The following is a 14,767-nucleotide window of genomic DNA, read 5'->3' as shown; positions in this document are numbered from 1 at the left end:
TGAGATGTTTTAACAATTGAGAGTTTTAGTCCATTATCATCATAGCAGGAAGCATGGTGGCATGCAGGCAGACGTGGTACTGGAGAGAAAGCTGAGAGGTCTACAATCCTGATCAGCAGGCAGCCAGAAGAGAGAGTGAATCTGGGCCTGGATTGGGCTTTTGAAACCTCAAAGTCCACCCCATGTGACAGACACCCTTCCTCCATCAGGCCACACCTCCAATAACACCACCCCCCATGAGTCTATGGGGGCCATTTTCACTCAGACCACCACACCTGAGAGCTGAGGACAGGGCTAATTCAGGCCCACCAGCCTCTAGTTCCTCCCTTACCATCCCTGACTCCATGCCCACGCATCACCAGTGCGATGCATTTCTAGAAGGTTTAAGAGTACAGAGGGGTCTAGGGATAGACCCCGTGGTATTGTCTGCCCAGCAGGCGTGAGTCCCTGAGTTCAGTCCGCAACACTACCTAAACCAGGTGAGATGATATACATCTATCAGACTAGCACTAGAGAGGGAGAGGAGGAGGCTCAGAGGGTCAAGGTCACCTTCCAACAAGTAAGTGTGCAGCTGGCCTGGGCTGTAGGAGACCCTGGCTGAAGAAAAAAAAAAAAGTGCAAAAGACACCTTCAGCTCAAACCGAATTTAACCTGCCCCAGGGCTCATCCTCACTCTGTGTCTGAGGTAGGTTTCTGCCCGGCTCCTAGACCCCTCTGAGGGTTAGTCATTCCTGGTTCTCTCTCCTCAGCTGTCACAGCCTGCTTTTCCTTGCCCGGCTCCTGGCTTTGGGTGAGCCCTGGGACTACCCTGAAGTGAATTTTCATGTGCTTTTCCCAAACCTCATCTTGGCCCACACAGCTTTCAGGGGATTTGGCTTCACTCCCTGTTCTGCTGGGAAGTCTGAGATCAAGAGTCTGTGGTGCCCCAGCCTTCTTGCCCGGTCTCTGATGGTCTCCTCCTGTACCCACAGCCCGCCCACCCCCCAAACGTGTGGCACTTACTATTCAAACCCAGAAGGTATGAATAGAAATTTAGCTTCCGGGCTGGGGATTTAGCTCAGTGGTAGAGCGCTTACCTAGGAAGCGCAAGGCCCTGGGTTCGGTCCCCAGCTCTAAAAAAAAAAAAAAAAAGAAAGAAATTTAGCTTCTTCTTCTGACCAGTGAAGATAGTACACCTCTTTTGTACAGCATTTTCATAAATAAGAAAGCAGGTACAGTAACTGCTCGATTACGTTAGTATCAGCAGTTTTCACCGCCACTTGAATGTCCCTTTATCAACTCTACTATCTGAAGATTCCCTCCCCCTGCACATTTCATCCCCTAACCCCGCCACGTTCGTTCCCCTCCCCCACCACTTAGTTTTACCTCCTCCATTGTCTAAGCCTGCTTCTCCAGGAAGCAGGCTTCACGTACATTCTTCTCAGCCCAGTCCCAGAGTTCAGACCGGCCATGTGCACACTGCCAGCGGACAGCCAGGGTGATGTTCTTGTCTGGTTGCCATGGTCTTCTTCTGTCATCAGAGGCTGGTCAGCCATGACTGCATACAACATACAGCCAAGATGAAGGCGAAACCCATCCCAGCTCTCAAAACAGCCTCTTCCTGGACCATAGACATTCCAAAGGGTGGGAGTGAGCCCCGGGGTTCTCTCTACAGGAGCTCCTAGGCTTACAATCTCTGAGCCCCCTCATTGCTTCCTCATCCATAACTACAAGTTGACAACCTTGCTAATTGCACAAAGTGCAGGCTGATCAAGGTTCATGCATCGGTCCTAGTCAGTCAGACTTTCCAAACAGGTCAGTTCTCCACCCTCCATCTGTATCCCTAACTTTGCCCTAACACCACCCTCTACTCTGAGTTCCATACCCACCTTCCTATCCCATCGTGAATTCCCTTCCTTAAATCCTCCTCTGAACTCGATGTTCACCATCCTTCTTGAGGACTTTGCCTTGCGATGTCTTCTGTTCCTATAGTATCCAAAGTCATTTCTACTGGGAATGGGCATTTTCCCCTCCTCCTGTCAGCCAATTGGACTCTGCTCCTTAAGGTATTTCTGTTCTTACCTCAGAGGTCCCAGCCACACAGCGCATTGACAGGTGCCGCTTCTCCCAAGACACTGCTGCCAACATCCAGCTTGGTGGGTTCTCCTGTGCAGGCACAGAGCTGGGCACTTGACATGCATGATGTCACTTAATTCTTTTTTTCCTACATTAGTTCGTTATGTGTGGTCAGACCTGACAGCAAGCACCTAAGACCCCTCAGCCATCTCTCTAGCCCCATCTCTTAATTCTCACAGTCACCGCACGAAGGCTGTGTCCCCTCAGATTAAATAATGCTAAGATATAACAGCTACAGAAGGGCCGTGTTCCACTGAAAGTCAGGGCCACTGAAAGCAAAGAGATGAAACTTATTTACTGATTGATTGATGGCAGGGTTTCTCTATGTGGACCTGGCTATTCTGGAATCACTCTGTAGACCAGGCTGGCTTTAAACTCAGAGAGATCTGCCTGCCTCTGCCTCTCATGTGCTGGGATTAAAGGCCTGTGCTACCACTGAGATGAAATTTAAAAAAATAGAAAAGAAAAGAAAAAGAAAGTCGGAGTTTCAAATAGTCCAGGCCAGTCCTAAATATACTGTTTTGCCAAGGCTGCCCTTGAACTCTTCCTCATCCTCCTGTCTCCACCTCCTCCTTGCTCAGGTTACAGAGTGCACAAGTACACCTGCCTCTGAAGCTAGGGATTAAGCCTCCGTCTCTTCCCATCCCCCCACACAGCCCAAGTTTGATTCTTGTCCAGGTGGTTTTTGCCTGTGGGTTTAGCATTTGTCAGGCACACATGTGGGAAAGTGTTGTCCCCTGAAGTGTGTTGTGAACTGAACGCCAGCCGTTTCCTCTAAAAAACACTGAACAACTGAGGTGTGAGTTTTAGAAAAAGGAATGCTCCCATGCACGCCCCGGGTCGCGACGTGATCTACAGAGTGAGTTTCAGGACAGCCAGAGCTACACAGAGAGACAAACCGATACAGTGCAATGGAGGAGCTGGTTTCCAAGAAGGCCGGTGAGCACGGTGAGCAATAGCCAACTCTGAACATGGAGGACGCTACCCCAAGGGAGATAGAAACCACTGAGCTGGTGATTTTTTTTCAGTACTTAGAATGTGAGTTTAAGAAAAAAGAAAGATGATTTTAATTTGAAAAGAGAAAAAAAAAAGAGTTCAGCAGTTCTTTGAGGAGACCCATGTAAACAAATGATGGCTTTAGCAAACGCTTGGTGACACGTTTACACAGCACAGCTGTAGTGGTCGCTTAGTACTGCTTCCATGAAATACTGGAGGCTGCACGATTTATCCTCAAAAGAGGCTTAGTTTGGCTGATGATTAGAAGGTCCCAGGCCAAAGGGCTGCATCTGGTGATGATCATCTTGTCAGCAGTGTCCTAAGAGAGAGAGCACAGTGTCACCTAGCAAAGGACAGCGAATACAAGCGTGTGGTGGCCTAGTCTCCATTCTTTCTCCTCATAGATGGTCAGTATTAAATGATGAGGCCACACTCTGAGACCTTACCTTCATACCTCCCAAAGCCCCCCTCTACACTCTAATGGGAATGTTTCTATCCCTTCGAGATCTCTCAGTGGGGATTAAATTGTAACATACAAACCACTAAGATGTGACGTTCAGATAATATCCAAGCCATAACATCAGATACTTGTCATCTGAATCTCAGTATTAACGCCCTTTAAAGTGAGCCTTCCTGGGCTGGAGAGATGGCTCAGCGGTTAAGAGCACTGACTGCTCTTCCAGAGGTCCCGAGTTCAATTCCCAGCAACCACATGGTGGCTCACAACCATCTGTAATGGGATCTGATTCTCTCTTCTGGTGTCTGAAGAGAGTGATGGTGTACTCACAACATAAAATAAATAAATCTAAAAAAAAAAAACAAAAAACAAAATAAAGTGAGCCTTCCTCAGGCCATACATCTTTATAGCAGAATCTTTGTTCTTTTTTTTTTTTTCGGAGCTGGGGACCGAACCCAGGACCTTGCGCTTCCTAGGTAAGCGCTCTACCACTGAGCTAAATCCCCAGCCCCTTATAGCAGAATCTTAACCGTTTCCTTGCATACATGCCCTGCGCTCCTGCACCCATAAGTATGTGCTCTAGGGGAAACTCGTTGATTGGCCCTGGCCCATGTGCCTTATTGACAGCAGGAGACTGTTTTTTGTTATTGTTGTTGTTGTTGCCTGGACCTATTAATTCTTGGCCTTGGAGCAAGACAGCCACGTTGGCTGGAGAAGCATTGTGGGAGGGGGATCAGTACTTAGAATGTGAATTTAAGAAAAAAAGAAAGATGATTTTCATTTGAAAAGAAAAAAAGAGTTCAGCGATTCTTTGAGGAGACCCATGTAAACAAATGATGGCTTTAGCAAACGCTTGGTGATACGTTTACACACCACGTTTTCACTGTAGGAAAGAGGGAAATAGTGAGATCTGTAGCAGTGTAAGAGATAGTGAGAGAATGACCCCTCAAAGCCATCTGCCCTGATAAAGCTGAGAAGGACCGATACAGTGTTCCCTCCTGGCTAGGTGACCATGGCACCAGCCCGATGTTGAGCAGGTGTCTGAGCATGCAGATGCCTGCATTCCCCCAGCGGGTGGTCTGATGGAATGGGCTTACGAACTCCACAGATGACAGGCATAAGAGGGGGAATTTTAGGACAAGTTCCTACTCTTAGCTGAGTCCATGCCTGGACACTGTGTCGTCAAGTGGATCACCACTAAGTATGATTGGTGTTTTTAATAAGGGTGGCATTCCTGGGTACCAGATAAAATCCAGATTGACCCAGTAGTGTGCCATACACGTCAAAAACAAAATATCAGTAGCCTAATTGCAGTAGTAAAATTAATGTTTCACGCCCAACCAGATATGCACAGTGGTGTTTTGTGACAGCTGCTGCTTATAAAAATGGTCTTCGTGTCCACATTATTTGATACAGATGTGAAATCCCACAATAGGGTAAAAGTCACACCCAGGTACACGGGAGGGCAGGTGTGCTTCCGTGTGTGTGTGTGTGTGTGTGTGTGTGTGTGTGTGTGTGTGTGTGTTGGAGGTCTGCATATGCACTCTCCATGAAGCTGCACTTCCTCTTCCGGCCAGCGTGCTCCTGAGTGTGGGCTCTGCTCATACATGCATGAGAATGTTCAAGCATGAGATGAAGCAGTTGTTGCGGACGGCTTGATAGCATCATGTACCATTTTAAGATTCACTAGATTAACAGAGAAGTATGTCATGTCAGCCTCAGAGCAGGTAAGGAAGGGAACAGCATTGGGCATGTCAGAATTAATATTTCATTTAGAAAGTACCTCAGGCTGGGGAGACACTAGGCAGACAAGTCACTTGCCACAGGGTAAGGCCTAGAGTTCAGATCCCCCAAACCACATGAAAGCCAGATGGGTGTGTCAGCTCCCCACAATGCCAGCGTTTGAGAAGTGTTGTGACAGGGAACCCTGGGGCACATTGGCTAGGTCAACTAGTCAAATCAGTGAGCGCTCAGCTCAGCCAGAGACTCTGCTTCAGGAAATACAGTGGAAGCAGTTAAGGAAGATGCTTAACCAATGGGAACCTGTGGCTTCCAGAAGCAGCCACACATATGCAAATGTACATCAGAATATGCAGATGAACACATGTGAACAGGAAGGCACACATGTGAAAATGCAGACACTCATGCACACACATATACATCCCTAAATATACAAAGGAAAAAATCTCATCTGGGGGTGTATCTCAGTCATAAAGCAAAGGTTTAACATACGAGACCCTGTGTTCACACATACACACCCACACACATACACACACACAGCTCACCCACAAAACAATAATTTTTTTTAATTTTATTTTTATGTTATGTGCATTGATGTTTTGCCTACATGTGTGTCTGTGTGAGGACATTGAATCCTGGAATTGCTAGGCAGTTGTGAGCTGCCAGTGGTGGCTGGGAATTGAACTCAGGACCTCTGGAAGAGCAGTCAGTGCTCTTAACCACTGAGCCATCTCTCCAGCCCCACAAAACAGTATTTTAATAAAAACAAAAAGTTTAAAATATCCGAAGCAAAAATGTAAAAATTATTAATATCTGATAAATGTGTGCCAAGGGTCCCATGGCTTTTTTTTTTAACCTTCTATACCTTTATCTGCATCTGAAATATATAACTGTAACATCTTTTGCACATGGAAACATTGCTAACTAAATTTAGTTTTAGCTTCTTCCAGGACTAGTTGTGGAGTGCATGCATATTATGAAAATGACACTGCTTTCAGCACATGTTGCAAAATTAGTATAATAATTATTAATATAATAATTAAATAAATTCTAGAAAAGAAGAAAAACACCTCAGGACCAATCACCCCAAAACAGCCGTCAGTGATGTTCTTGGCACGCTTCCTCCTGTGCTGCTTGCATGTGATTTAACATAGCTGTAAGCGTCTTGCGAACGCACTGAGTCTGCTCTTCACTCACAGCAACATTGCCCTCTTATGTTCTGACTTAGCCCCTGTGCCGGCCCATGTCTTGTTGACTTGGCATTAGCTAGAGTCATTTGAGAAAACATCCCAATCAGCCGGTGCACAAGCCTATGGGGCATTTTCCTGATGGCTGATAGAGGTGGGTGGGCCCATGCCACTGTGGATGGTGCTCCCCCTGGCCAGGTGGTCTTGGGGGTGTATTAGAAGCAGGTTGAGCAAGCCATGAGGAGCCAGCGTGGCCTCCGCCATTAGCTCTGCCCTGAGCTCCTGCCCCTGCTTCCCTTGATGACGGACTGTGATAGACCCCTTCCTCCTCAAGCTGCCTTTGCTCATGTGTTTCATCACAGCCATAGAAACCCTAAAACAGCCTCCCCGAGCACCGTGCTGTGTGTTACTGCCATCAGCTCACCTAAGCAGCAGGTGTTGGTCTAAGTAGTCTTGACATGTGACAGGCCCACAGCCACGCATCCTTAAACACATCCTCCCGAAAGCAGCAGGAGCAGGACAGTGCCCGGCTGCTGATCTCTGCAAGGCCTTCCTGTGTGCGGTGATGATAAAAAGATCTGTCACATCTGTGATGTCGTCATGTTCACGGAGCCCGAGGCGTGCATCCTGGATATCGGAACTGTGCCTGTTTAAAAGGCCAGCTCTGTGTGTGTGTGTGTGTGTGTGTGTGTGTGTGTGTGTGTGTGTGTGTGTGTGTGTGGCCTGTGAGGGAATATACATTCCCCTGAAAGCCCCCAGTGCCAGGTAGGTCCTGAGCCAGCAGCTGGTGGGAGGAGGGTTTGCTGAGCCTATGAACTCTGGTTTGGAGGCCCAGAGTAGCAGTAATAGTAACAGTAATGTGTGCTTTCCTGAGCTCCACGGCTGAAGCCCTTCAGGTACAGACGCTCGTTTTTGGGGCTGCACGTGGAGGTGCAAGGGGGCTCGTGGCTGCTCCTGCATAACAGCCAGTAGACGGGGAATTCAAGACCGCTCAGCGTGCTTTCCAGAACTCTCCAGTTCCTATGGCTAGGCTCCAGAGGATGCTGTGTGGGGCTTCTGACAACCTGTACTCCTTCCCCACAGGGCTCAGAGGCCGTGTCTACCTAGAGTCCTCTAACCTATACCCAGACCACTCCTAGCCCCTGGAATTCCCTGCCTAAAAGTCAAGAGCCCTTCCAGGATCCACACAAGCCGGGACCTCTCTTCTTAGGGGACACAAATGTGGGCACACTAGGTCCAAGGGGGGCATTTTATAGCAGCGGACACGGAGTTTGGGTGTGAGAGCTCAGCAAGCATCCAGAGTGGAAGGTGTGGGGTAGGGCGGGCTCCAGGGGAAGCCAATTTCTCCGCATTGTAGCTCAGTTTCAGAGGCCCTGCTAAGGACATATTTGTCGTGGTAGAAGGATAACGGTTTATTAGCTTGATCTGTACTGTCGAGTATTTGGAGATTCGGCAAATGAATTGCCCTTCCTATCCTTGCCGTGGGATCTAGGCATTAAGGACTGTCCTGAGTCCTTTATCACTATAGTCTCCGCGGGTCTCCTTTTTCCCACCCACGGCTGCCGCTGTGCTGAGGGGCACAAAGGACAGCAACTAAGAACCAAAGAGCTAAACAATTTAGCTTTAAACAAATGCTAGTACATCAGACTCCCCCACGTGCACGTGGACAGGACAAAACAGAGTACATCCATCCACCTGCGGTAAGGATGAATCAGCCTAGCAGGCTCCAGCAGAACCGGGAACAGAAGCCAGCTAGTAAACTACAATCTGTGCAGCAGCATCCCCAGCCCCACCCCCACGCCTACATGTATCACACAGAGCTACCGCCCTCTGTTGGCTGCTTTAAGTAATGCAAGAAGTCAGACCACCGGGGCTCTGAGAGTTTTCATTCTTAATTGTTGTTTGGCTGCTTGACTCATTTTCTGGGCCTTAGTCCCCAGGAGTGTCTCTGGCTTGTGATCAGGGAATTTGACTTTATAGAGAAGACAACTTCGTCGGACTTCTTTACAACCCTGTGGAAAGCAGAATGAACCGGAATAATTAATCAGAACCGATACCTTACCATTCCATAATGATATTTGACTTTCTCTTCCAACTGCCCAACCAAGAAGCTAGACCTGCATGGGAAGACCCCTCTCATGGTTATTTTAGTCATAACAACCGGGTTCTATTTGGGCACATTTACCTGACCTTTGGGTGACTGCTCAGAGGTCTTGAGTTCAAATCCCAACAACCACATGGCAGCTCACAACCATCTGTAATGGGATCTGATGCCCTCTTCTGGGGTGTCTGAAGACAGCTACAGTGTACTCCAAATAAATAAATAAATAAATAAATAAATAAATAAATAAATCTATTTTAAAGGGGTGCTCATGTGCTCAGGGAGGGGACATGGGGACCAGGGGCTGATATGGAAGATGCAGGTGAATTTTTTTTTTTGAAAACTCCCATACCAAAACAGTACTTTATTTTGTGAATTTTGACCCACTCATTTTTACTTCCAAGTTAAGTAAAACTGCTTCATAAGAAGTGACAGAAAATCCAGACAGTGGTGGCACTGCCTTTAATCCCAGCACTCAGCAGGCAAAGGCAGGCAGATCTCCGAGTTTGGGGCCAGCGTGGTCTCAGAGTGAGTTCCAGAACAGCCAGGGCTACACCGAGAAACCCTGTCTGGAAAAATAAATAAACAAAAAAAGTGAGAGATCATTATCTTTAAAATCCCATATTAAAGCACATTGTGCTTTAATGCAGGTCTGTAACTAGGTCACCAGATTTCCTACGTGAACGCTTGATTGTGCTTCACACTGTAACAGGTATATACACACGATCCTCGGGCTGTCGATTTTGTTGTCTTTATACTGAAGTTAGCCAAAATTCACTTGGAGGGAGGGAGATCTTACCGGGAAGGTAGCGGTCAGGCTTGGACTCCCCAGTATGCTAAGTGCTTTTTCCAAAGAACCAACCTAGTGAGGAAGAAGCAGGTTTATTTGCTCAACCCACGGGTCTAAAGAAAATCATCCATCACACCTCTGAGCCTCCCCTGAGCAGACCTTACTGTGTTTGATCCTCCCTGGTTGTTCCGGGTGCACCTGAACACCGTGTCTCACCATGATGGTGACGAGTTCAGGCAGAGCTGTGACAAGACCGCCTTCCCTCCCTCTTCCTTCAGGCAGCCCTCGTCGGAGGCACCACCATGATCATCGGTCACGTCCTGCCTGACAAGGAGACCTCCCTCGTGGAAGCCTATGAGAAGTGCAGGGCTCTAGCTGACCCCAAGGTCTGCTGTGACTATGCCCTCCATGTGGGGATCACCTGGTGGGCACCCAAGGTAACAGTGCTGAAGCCCCCCAAGGAAGGCACCAGAGGGCTGGTGTCAGAATAGGTGTGTGACTGAGCTGGCTGGGCCCTGAAGCCCTTCTTTATGCAGGAACCTCACCCACCACCATTCCAGCTTCCCTATGTCCCAAACAAAACCTTTAGGAGTCCATGAAAATAGTGAGCAGGCCTGTCCTGCCTCACTGAAAGAGCCCATTTCCCAGCATTCACAGTGAGCATCAAGTTGCAACAGAGTCTAAGGCCAGACTCAGGAGCACTGGCTCCCTGCAGTGCTCAGGATATCCCGATGTATACATGAGGTACCTGGAACATCGAGTGGGGATTACTGCTGAATGATCAGCTCAGGCAGAAGGCTGTGGCCTGCGTGTACTGGGAGTTCACAGCACCGACCTGGGACCTGCCCCATCTCTCCACTGGGCCAGCACCTGCTCGTCTTACTGGGCACTGACTTTGCACCTTGCTTTCCAGGTGAAAGCAGAAATGGAGACACTAGTGCGAGAGAAAGGGGTCAACTCCTTCCAGATGTTCATGACCTACAAGGACTTGTACATGCTTCGAGACAGTGAGCTGTACCAAGTGTTCCATGCCTGCAGGGACTTTGGGGCGATCCCCCGGGTCCACGCAGAAAATGGGGAGCTTGTGGCTGAGGCAAGTCTGCAATTGAGGTCGTGGGGGGGTGGGCAATGGAGATAGTTTACAGGGACACGTTGACCACCTGTCACTGTCCTTCAAGGCTCACTTAAACCAAGCAGTAAGATGGTGAGAGGTGTGAACATCTGGGGTGTCAAATTTTCACACACACACACACACACACACACACACACACACACACACACCAAGAGGTTTCTACGTCTTAGATGATAATTAAGTGTGAATGTTATGTTATGATAAATTCTATTATAACACAATCATTTAGAGCATCTCTCGGGAGTATTTTTTGAGATGTAGCCACGCAAAGCAAATAGCAGCACTCCATTCCCTCCACCTCCGTATCAGAACGGTTACATCATAAACATTGTTCTCTGGTACAGAGGATGGACCCTTGGTTGTCTTGGGGCGAAGCTAATCCTAGGAGTTGCTGATATGAGAGCTCTAACTTTAAACCGACTACCCGTGTTTGTCTTTGGCGTCCCCAGGCTGTCGATTAGCGGCTGGGCTGTATTTTTAAGAATAAGAGAGGTCATACAGTCCTTAAGAAGTGAGAAGAGAATCAGGAGATATTTACTACATGAGGCCGGTTTCTCCTATGGAAAATGTACAGAAGGGAGCCTAGAGCAAGCATACTTTACTGCCCCTGAGGTTGGGTGTTTCTTGTACCTCTGTAATTCTGTTGTCTTTTTCTCACTGTTATTCAGGGTGCTAAGGAGGCTCTAGATTTGGGTATCACAGGCCCAGAAGGAATTGAGATCAGCCATCCAGAGGAGGTAAGAGAAACTTCCTGTGTCCACGGTCAGCTGCTTTCCTTTCATGTAGACTTCCTGTGTTTGTTAGCTTTCTGTCACTGAAAATAAGGCTGAGGAAAACTATCATTATTAATTATTACCGTTACTTATTATTGCTCATGCTTTAGTTTCAACAAACTCAGTGGATGTTTCCACTTGGGCAGAATCTCATGGTGACAGGAACAAGTGGCAAAGGAGGACGGATCACTTGATGAAAAGAGCGAAACAGGAAGTAGCCAGAGACTGACAAGGGAAGACACTCCCCCCGCCCCTCCATGACCTTCTTCCTCCAGCTCAGCCTTGCCTCTTGCATTCCAGAAATACAACCACTATGGAGAGACCAAAAATTAGTATCATGAGACTATGGAAAATATTACTTGTCAGACTGTAACACTCGTGGAATCTTTTAGAAGAGATGTCAAAAATATGTTTCGTAACAAGTTTGGGGCCAGCCTGGGCTACATGAGAACCTCTCTCAGAAAATAAATACAAGAAAATAAAGATATGTCACCCCATAGGTGAAATTCCCATCTGGAAGCTTCCCAAGAAAAAGCTTTCTTTATGCTGGGGCTACCTTGGCTTTCCTCGGAAGGACAGGGTAAACCCCACAATGTCCTATTTAGTTCTAATTTCAAGGCATTGGAGAGATCATTTCGGGGTCACTTTATCTAGAACTGAATATGGAGACAAAAGAGACAGAGCCTTTGCGTGTTAGAAGAAAATCAAGCTCAAAGCCGGGACTGTGCATTCTGGGAACTAGATTCTAACTGAGGAAGAGTTTGAACCCTTCCCGCCAGAAACAAAGCATGTGTTTCCCCAAGCCCCATTACTCAGACCAAGGCAAAGGAAAGGACTGTTACTGTCTGCTTTGTACCCCTGCGTGCAAATTAGTTCCATAGGGCACTAATTTGGATATCCAGTGGTCTGCCGCTGAGAGTCTGCTCTGGCAGAAGCATGTTAGATAAAGAATGTCTTCTTGTGCTAGGGTCCTGTTGAAACATTTTCAGCATTTGCATTTGCAGCAGAAGCAGCCTCTCCTTTCTCCAAAGCGTAAAACACAAAGTAATAGGAAGGAGATGTGGAACCTGTTGATTCCCAGCTCTCATGAAGCTGAGGCAGAAAGGTCTCAGGTTTCAGGGCCAGCCTGGGGTACATAGAGTCTATCTCAGTCAATCAGTCAATTACAGCATGGAGGTAGTTAGATCTCCAGGAGACCCAGTGTGATCTACACACATTGGTAGGACCCAATGGTGGTCCTACCACCACCCAGGAGCCAATTTCTCCCACCTTCGTCCTGTCCCCGTCGGTCTCTGGCGTAAATGTATGTCCTGCTTGAGCATCTCAGAGTCAGTAGAGAAATCCGCACCAGGGCTGGGAATGAAGCTCCGTTGGTAGATGTTTGCCTGGCTCATGTGAAGTCCTGGCATCGCCCCGACGCCACCTAAGACTGAAATGGGGTATACAACTACAATTCTAGCATTTGAGAGGCAAGAGAATCAAGGAGTTCACGGCCATCCTCAGCTGTGTTGTGGACCTAAGGCCTGCTACCTAGGTTCCTGGAGACAAGGTGGCTCTGTGACGTACATCAAGGTTGACGAAGCGCTGACCCAGACTCAGCCCTAGCTGTGTGTGCCAAGTAAGTGGAGGAAAGAGCAAGGCTTTGACTGATGGGTGACAACAACAGTGATTGCTGCCATCTGCTTCTGCTGCTTAAGAGCAGAGACCTGGGTCCGTGCCTGGGAAGACTCCAGAAAACATCTGACAGTGTCTAGAGATGTTTTTAGCCGTCTCCGCTGGGACGGTGGGTAGACCGATGCTGAAATTTGATGGATAAAGGTGAGGGCCTCTGCAAACATTCTTCAGTGTGCAAACAGCCCCAAGCGCAGAGAACACTTGGGCTCCATATCGGTAATGCTGGGTACAGGAACCCTGCTCTGGGCAAAGCTCCAGCCTGATCTATTTACGGCACTTGCCGTTGGGAGGATACAGTAGCAGACAGGGAGAGGCGAGACTCTAAGTTGTTTACTATCTTTTCGTTACCCTAAAACATTTGCGTATGGGGGAGGGACGTCATAGCACACTTGCAGCAGAGGACAGCTCTGTCAGTGCCAAGCAAACTGCTCACATCACCAGGCTTGCCCAGGAAACACCCCCCCCATTTTTTTCATTTATTTATTTACTTTGCATCGTGAACCGAGCTTTCCTTCCCACCTCCCTTCCCAGCCTCTCCCTCTTACCTTTCTAAGCCCTGTGCATCATCTGCCAAGGGTGCACCTTGGTATCCGGTATCCTAAATCTTGGGATTCTCCTTCCATGGAAACCCTGGTGGCTGGAGCCTGGTGCCAGGGTCTTGCCAGCCCCTGTGGGTGCAGGCAGCCCCTCTGCTGTGTCAGCTGCCCTGGCACTTTCTATGCAGAGAGCTCTCCAGCAGGTGCAGCTTCTTGAAGGAAATGATAACCCGTGGTTCCTTCTCGCCCTTGTTTTTAACAGCTGGAAGCGGAAGCCACTCACCGTGTCATCACCATTGCAAACAGGGTAAGTAGCTGCCACCCTCCTGGGAACATGGTTCTTGTCTGGAGGCCAGTGACACAAGTGGCTCTCAGGACCCCAGCCGAATGGAATGGATGTGTCAGTCCCAGAGTTGTGGTGCGCATCCTGCCAGCCCCAGCTCTCTGTCCCACCCCGTTAGATTGATGAAGTCACTGAAGCTGAGAGTCAATGCTCAAGTGTAAATGGCTTACACTCTTATAATTTAACCCCATGCCTGCCGCTGGGCCTTTGTTTCCAAGCGTCTTTCCCTGATTTGGTAAAGCCATTAACAAGGCACCGGGAGAGCGTGTCAGGAACCAGCAGGAGAGGGCGCCAGAAATCAGAGCCTTGTTCTTTACCTAGCAGATCCATGCTTTCCATCGCCCGCACATCACAGCCCCTCTGATCTGCTACTTCACTCTCTGAAACCACAGTGCTAGGATCACATCACTCTGCCCTGAACAGCTGCTGGGGCTCGGCGGGACCAAAGCAAGGGAGAGTGCAGTGTGCCTCGGAGAGGCCATCCTTCCCTGCAGATGTCACTGAAGAGTTCCATTTGTTCAGATAATGGGAACCACGGACTCCAGAAGGACAAATTTCCAATGGCATGGTTCCTAGTTGACAATATCAATGCTATGTGTCAGAGACGATATCAATGCTGTGTTACAGTCTCAGGGAAGCAAGCTCTGAGGTTCACCCACAAAATCAGAAACTGGGAGAGTGCACAGTAATCTGTACCGAGAGTGTACACTATGAGTCTAATGAGGGATCCTGCATAGCACCTTCCCCTCTGGAATGACCTAGGCTGCCCTGGAGGATGTAAACACTGGGTCATGGTTTTAGGAATGTGGAGGACAGGGAGGCTGCATGTCAATCCCTAGGATTAATCATGTCAAGCACCTCAAAGACTCCTAACTTGATAACTAATAAAAGCAAAGACCGACACATCTAGGAAGGTTTCCTAT

The 14,767-nt window shown here is 48.3% G+C and overlaps 1 protein-coding gene and 1 long non-coding RNA gene across 2 annotated transcripts in view; one reads left to right on the top strand and one right to left on the bottom strand.

Moving 5' to 3' along the window:
* The window catches only part of Dpysl5 (dihydropyrimidinase-like 5), an 84,572-nt gene that overhangs the window by 53,160 nt on the left and 16,645 nt on the right, over positions 1 to 14,767 (top strand). Inside the window, 4 exon segments of the mRNA NM_023023.1 lie at positions 9,665 to 9,823; positions 10,300 to 10,479; positions 11,187 to 11,255; positions 13,764 to 13,808. Coding sequence (NP_075412.1) covers positions 9,665 to 9,823; positions 10,300 to 10,479; positions 11,187 to 11,255; positions 13,764 to 13,808 — 453 coding nt within the window.
* On the bottom strand, positions 8,054 to 8,996 carry LOC120103488 (uncharacterized). The gene is made up of 2 exons (XR_015622242.1): positions 8,681 to 8,996; positions 8,054 to 8,507 (listed from the first exon to the last, which is right to left on the bottom strand). It is a non-coding gene; the product is annotated as an uncharacterized LOC120103488 (long non-coding RNA).

This window comes from Rattus norvegicus, chromosome 6 (assembly GCF_021556685.1).
Source record: "Rattus norvegicus strain SHRSP/BbbUtx chromosome 6, alternate assembly SHRSP_T2T, whole genome shotgun sequence".
NCBI classification, from domain to species: Eukaryota; Metazoa; Chordata; class Mammalia; order Rodentia; family Muridae; genus Rattus; species Rattus norvegicus.
This window is presented reverse-complemented; position numbering and strand designations above follow the sequence as displayed.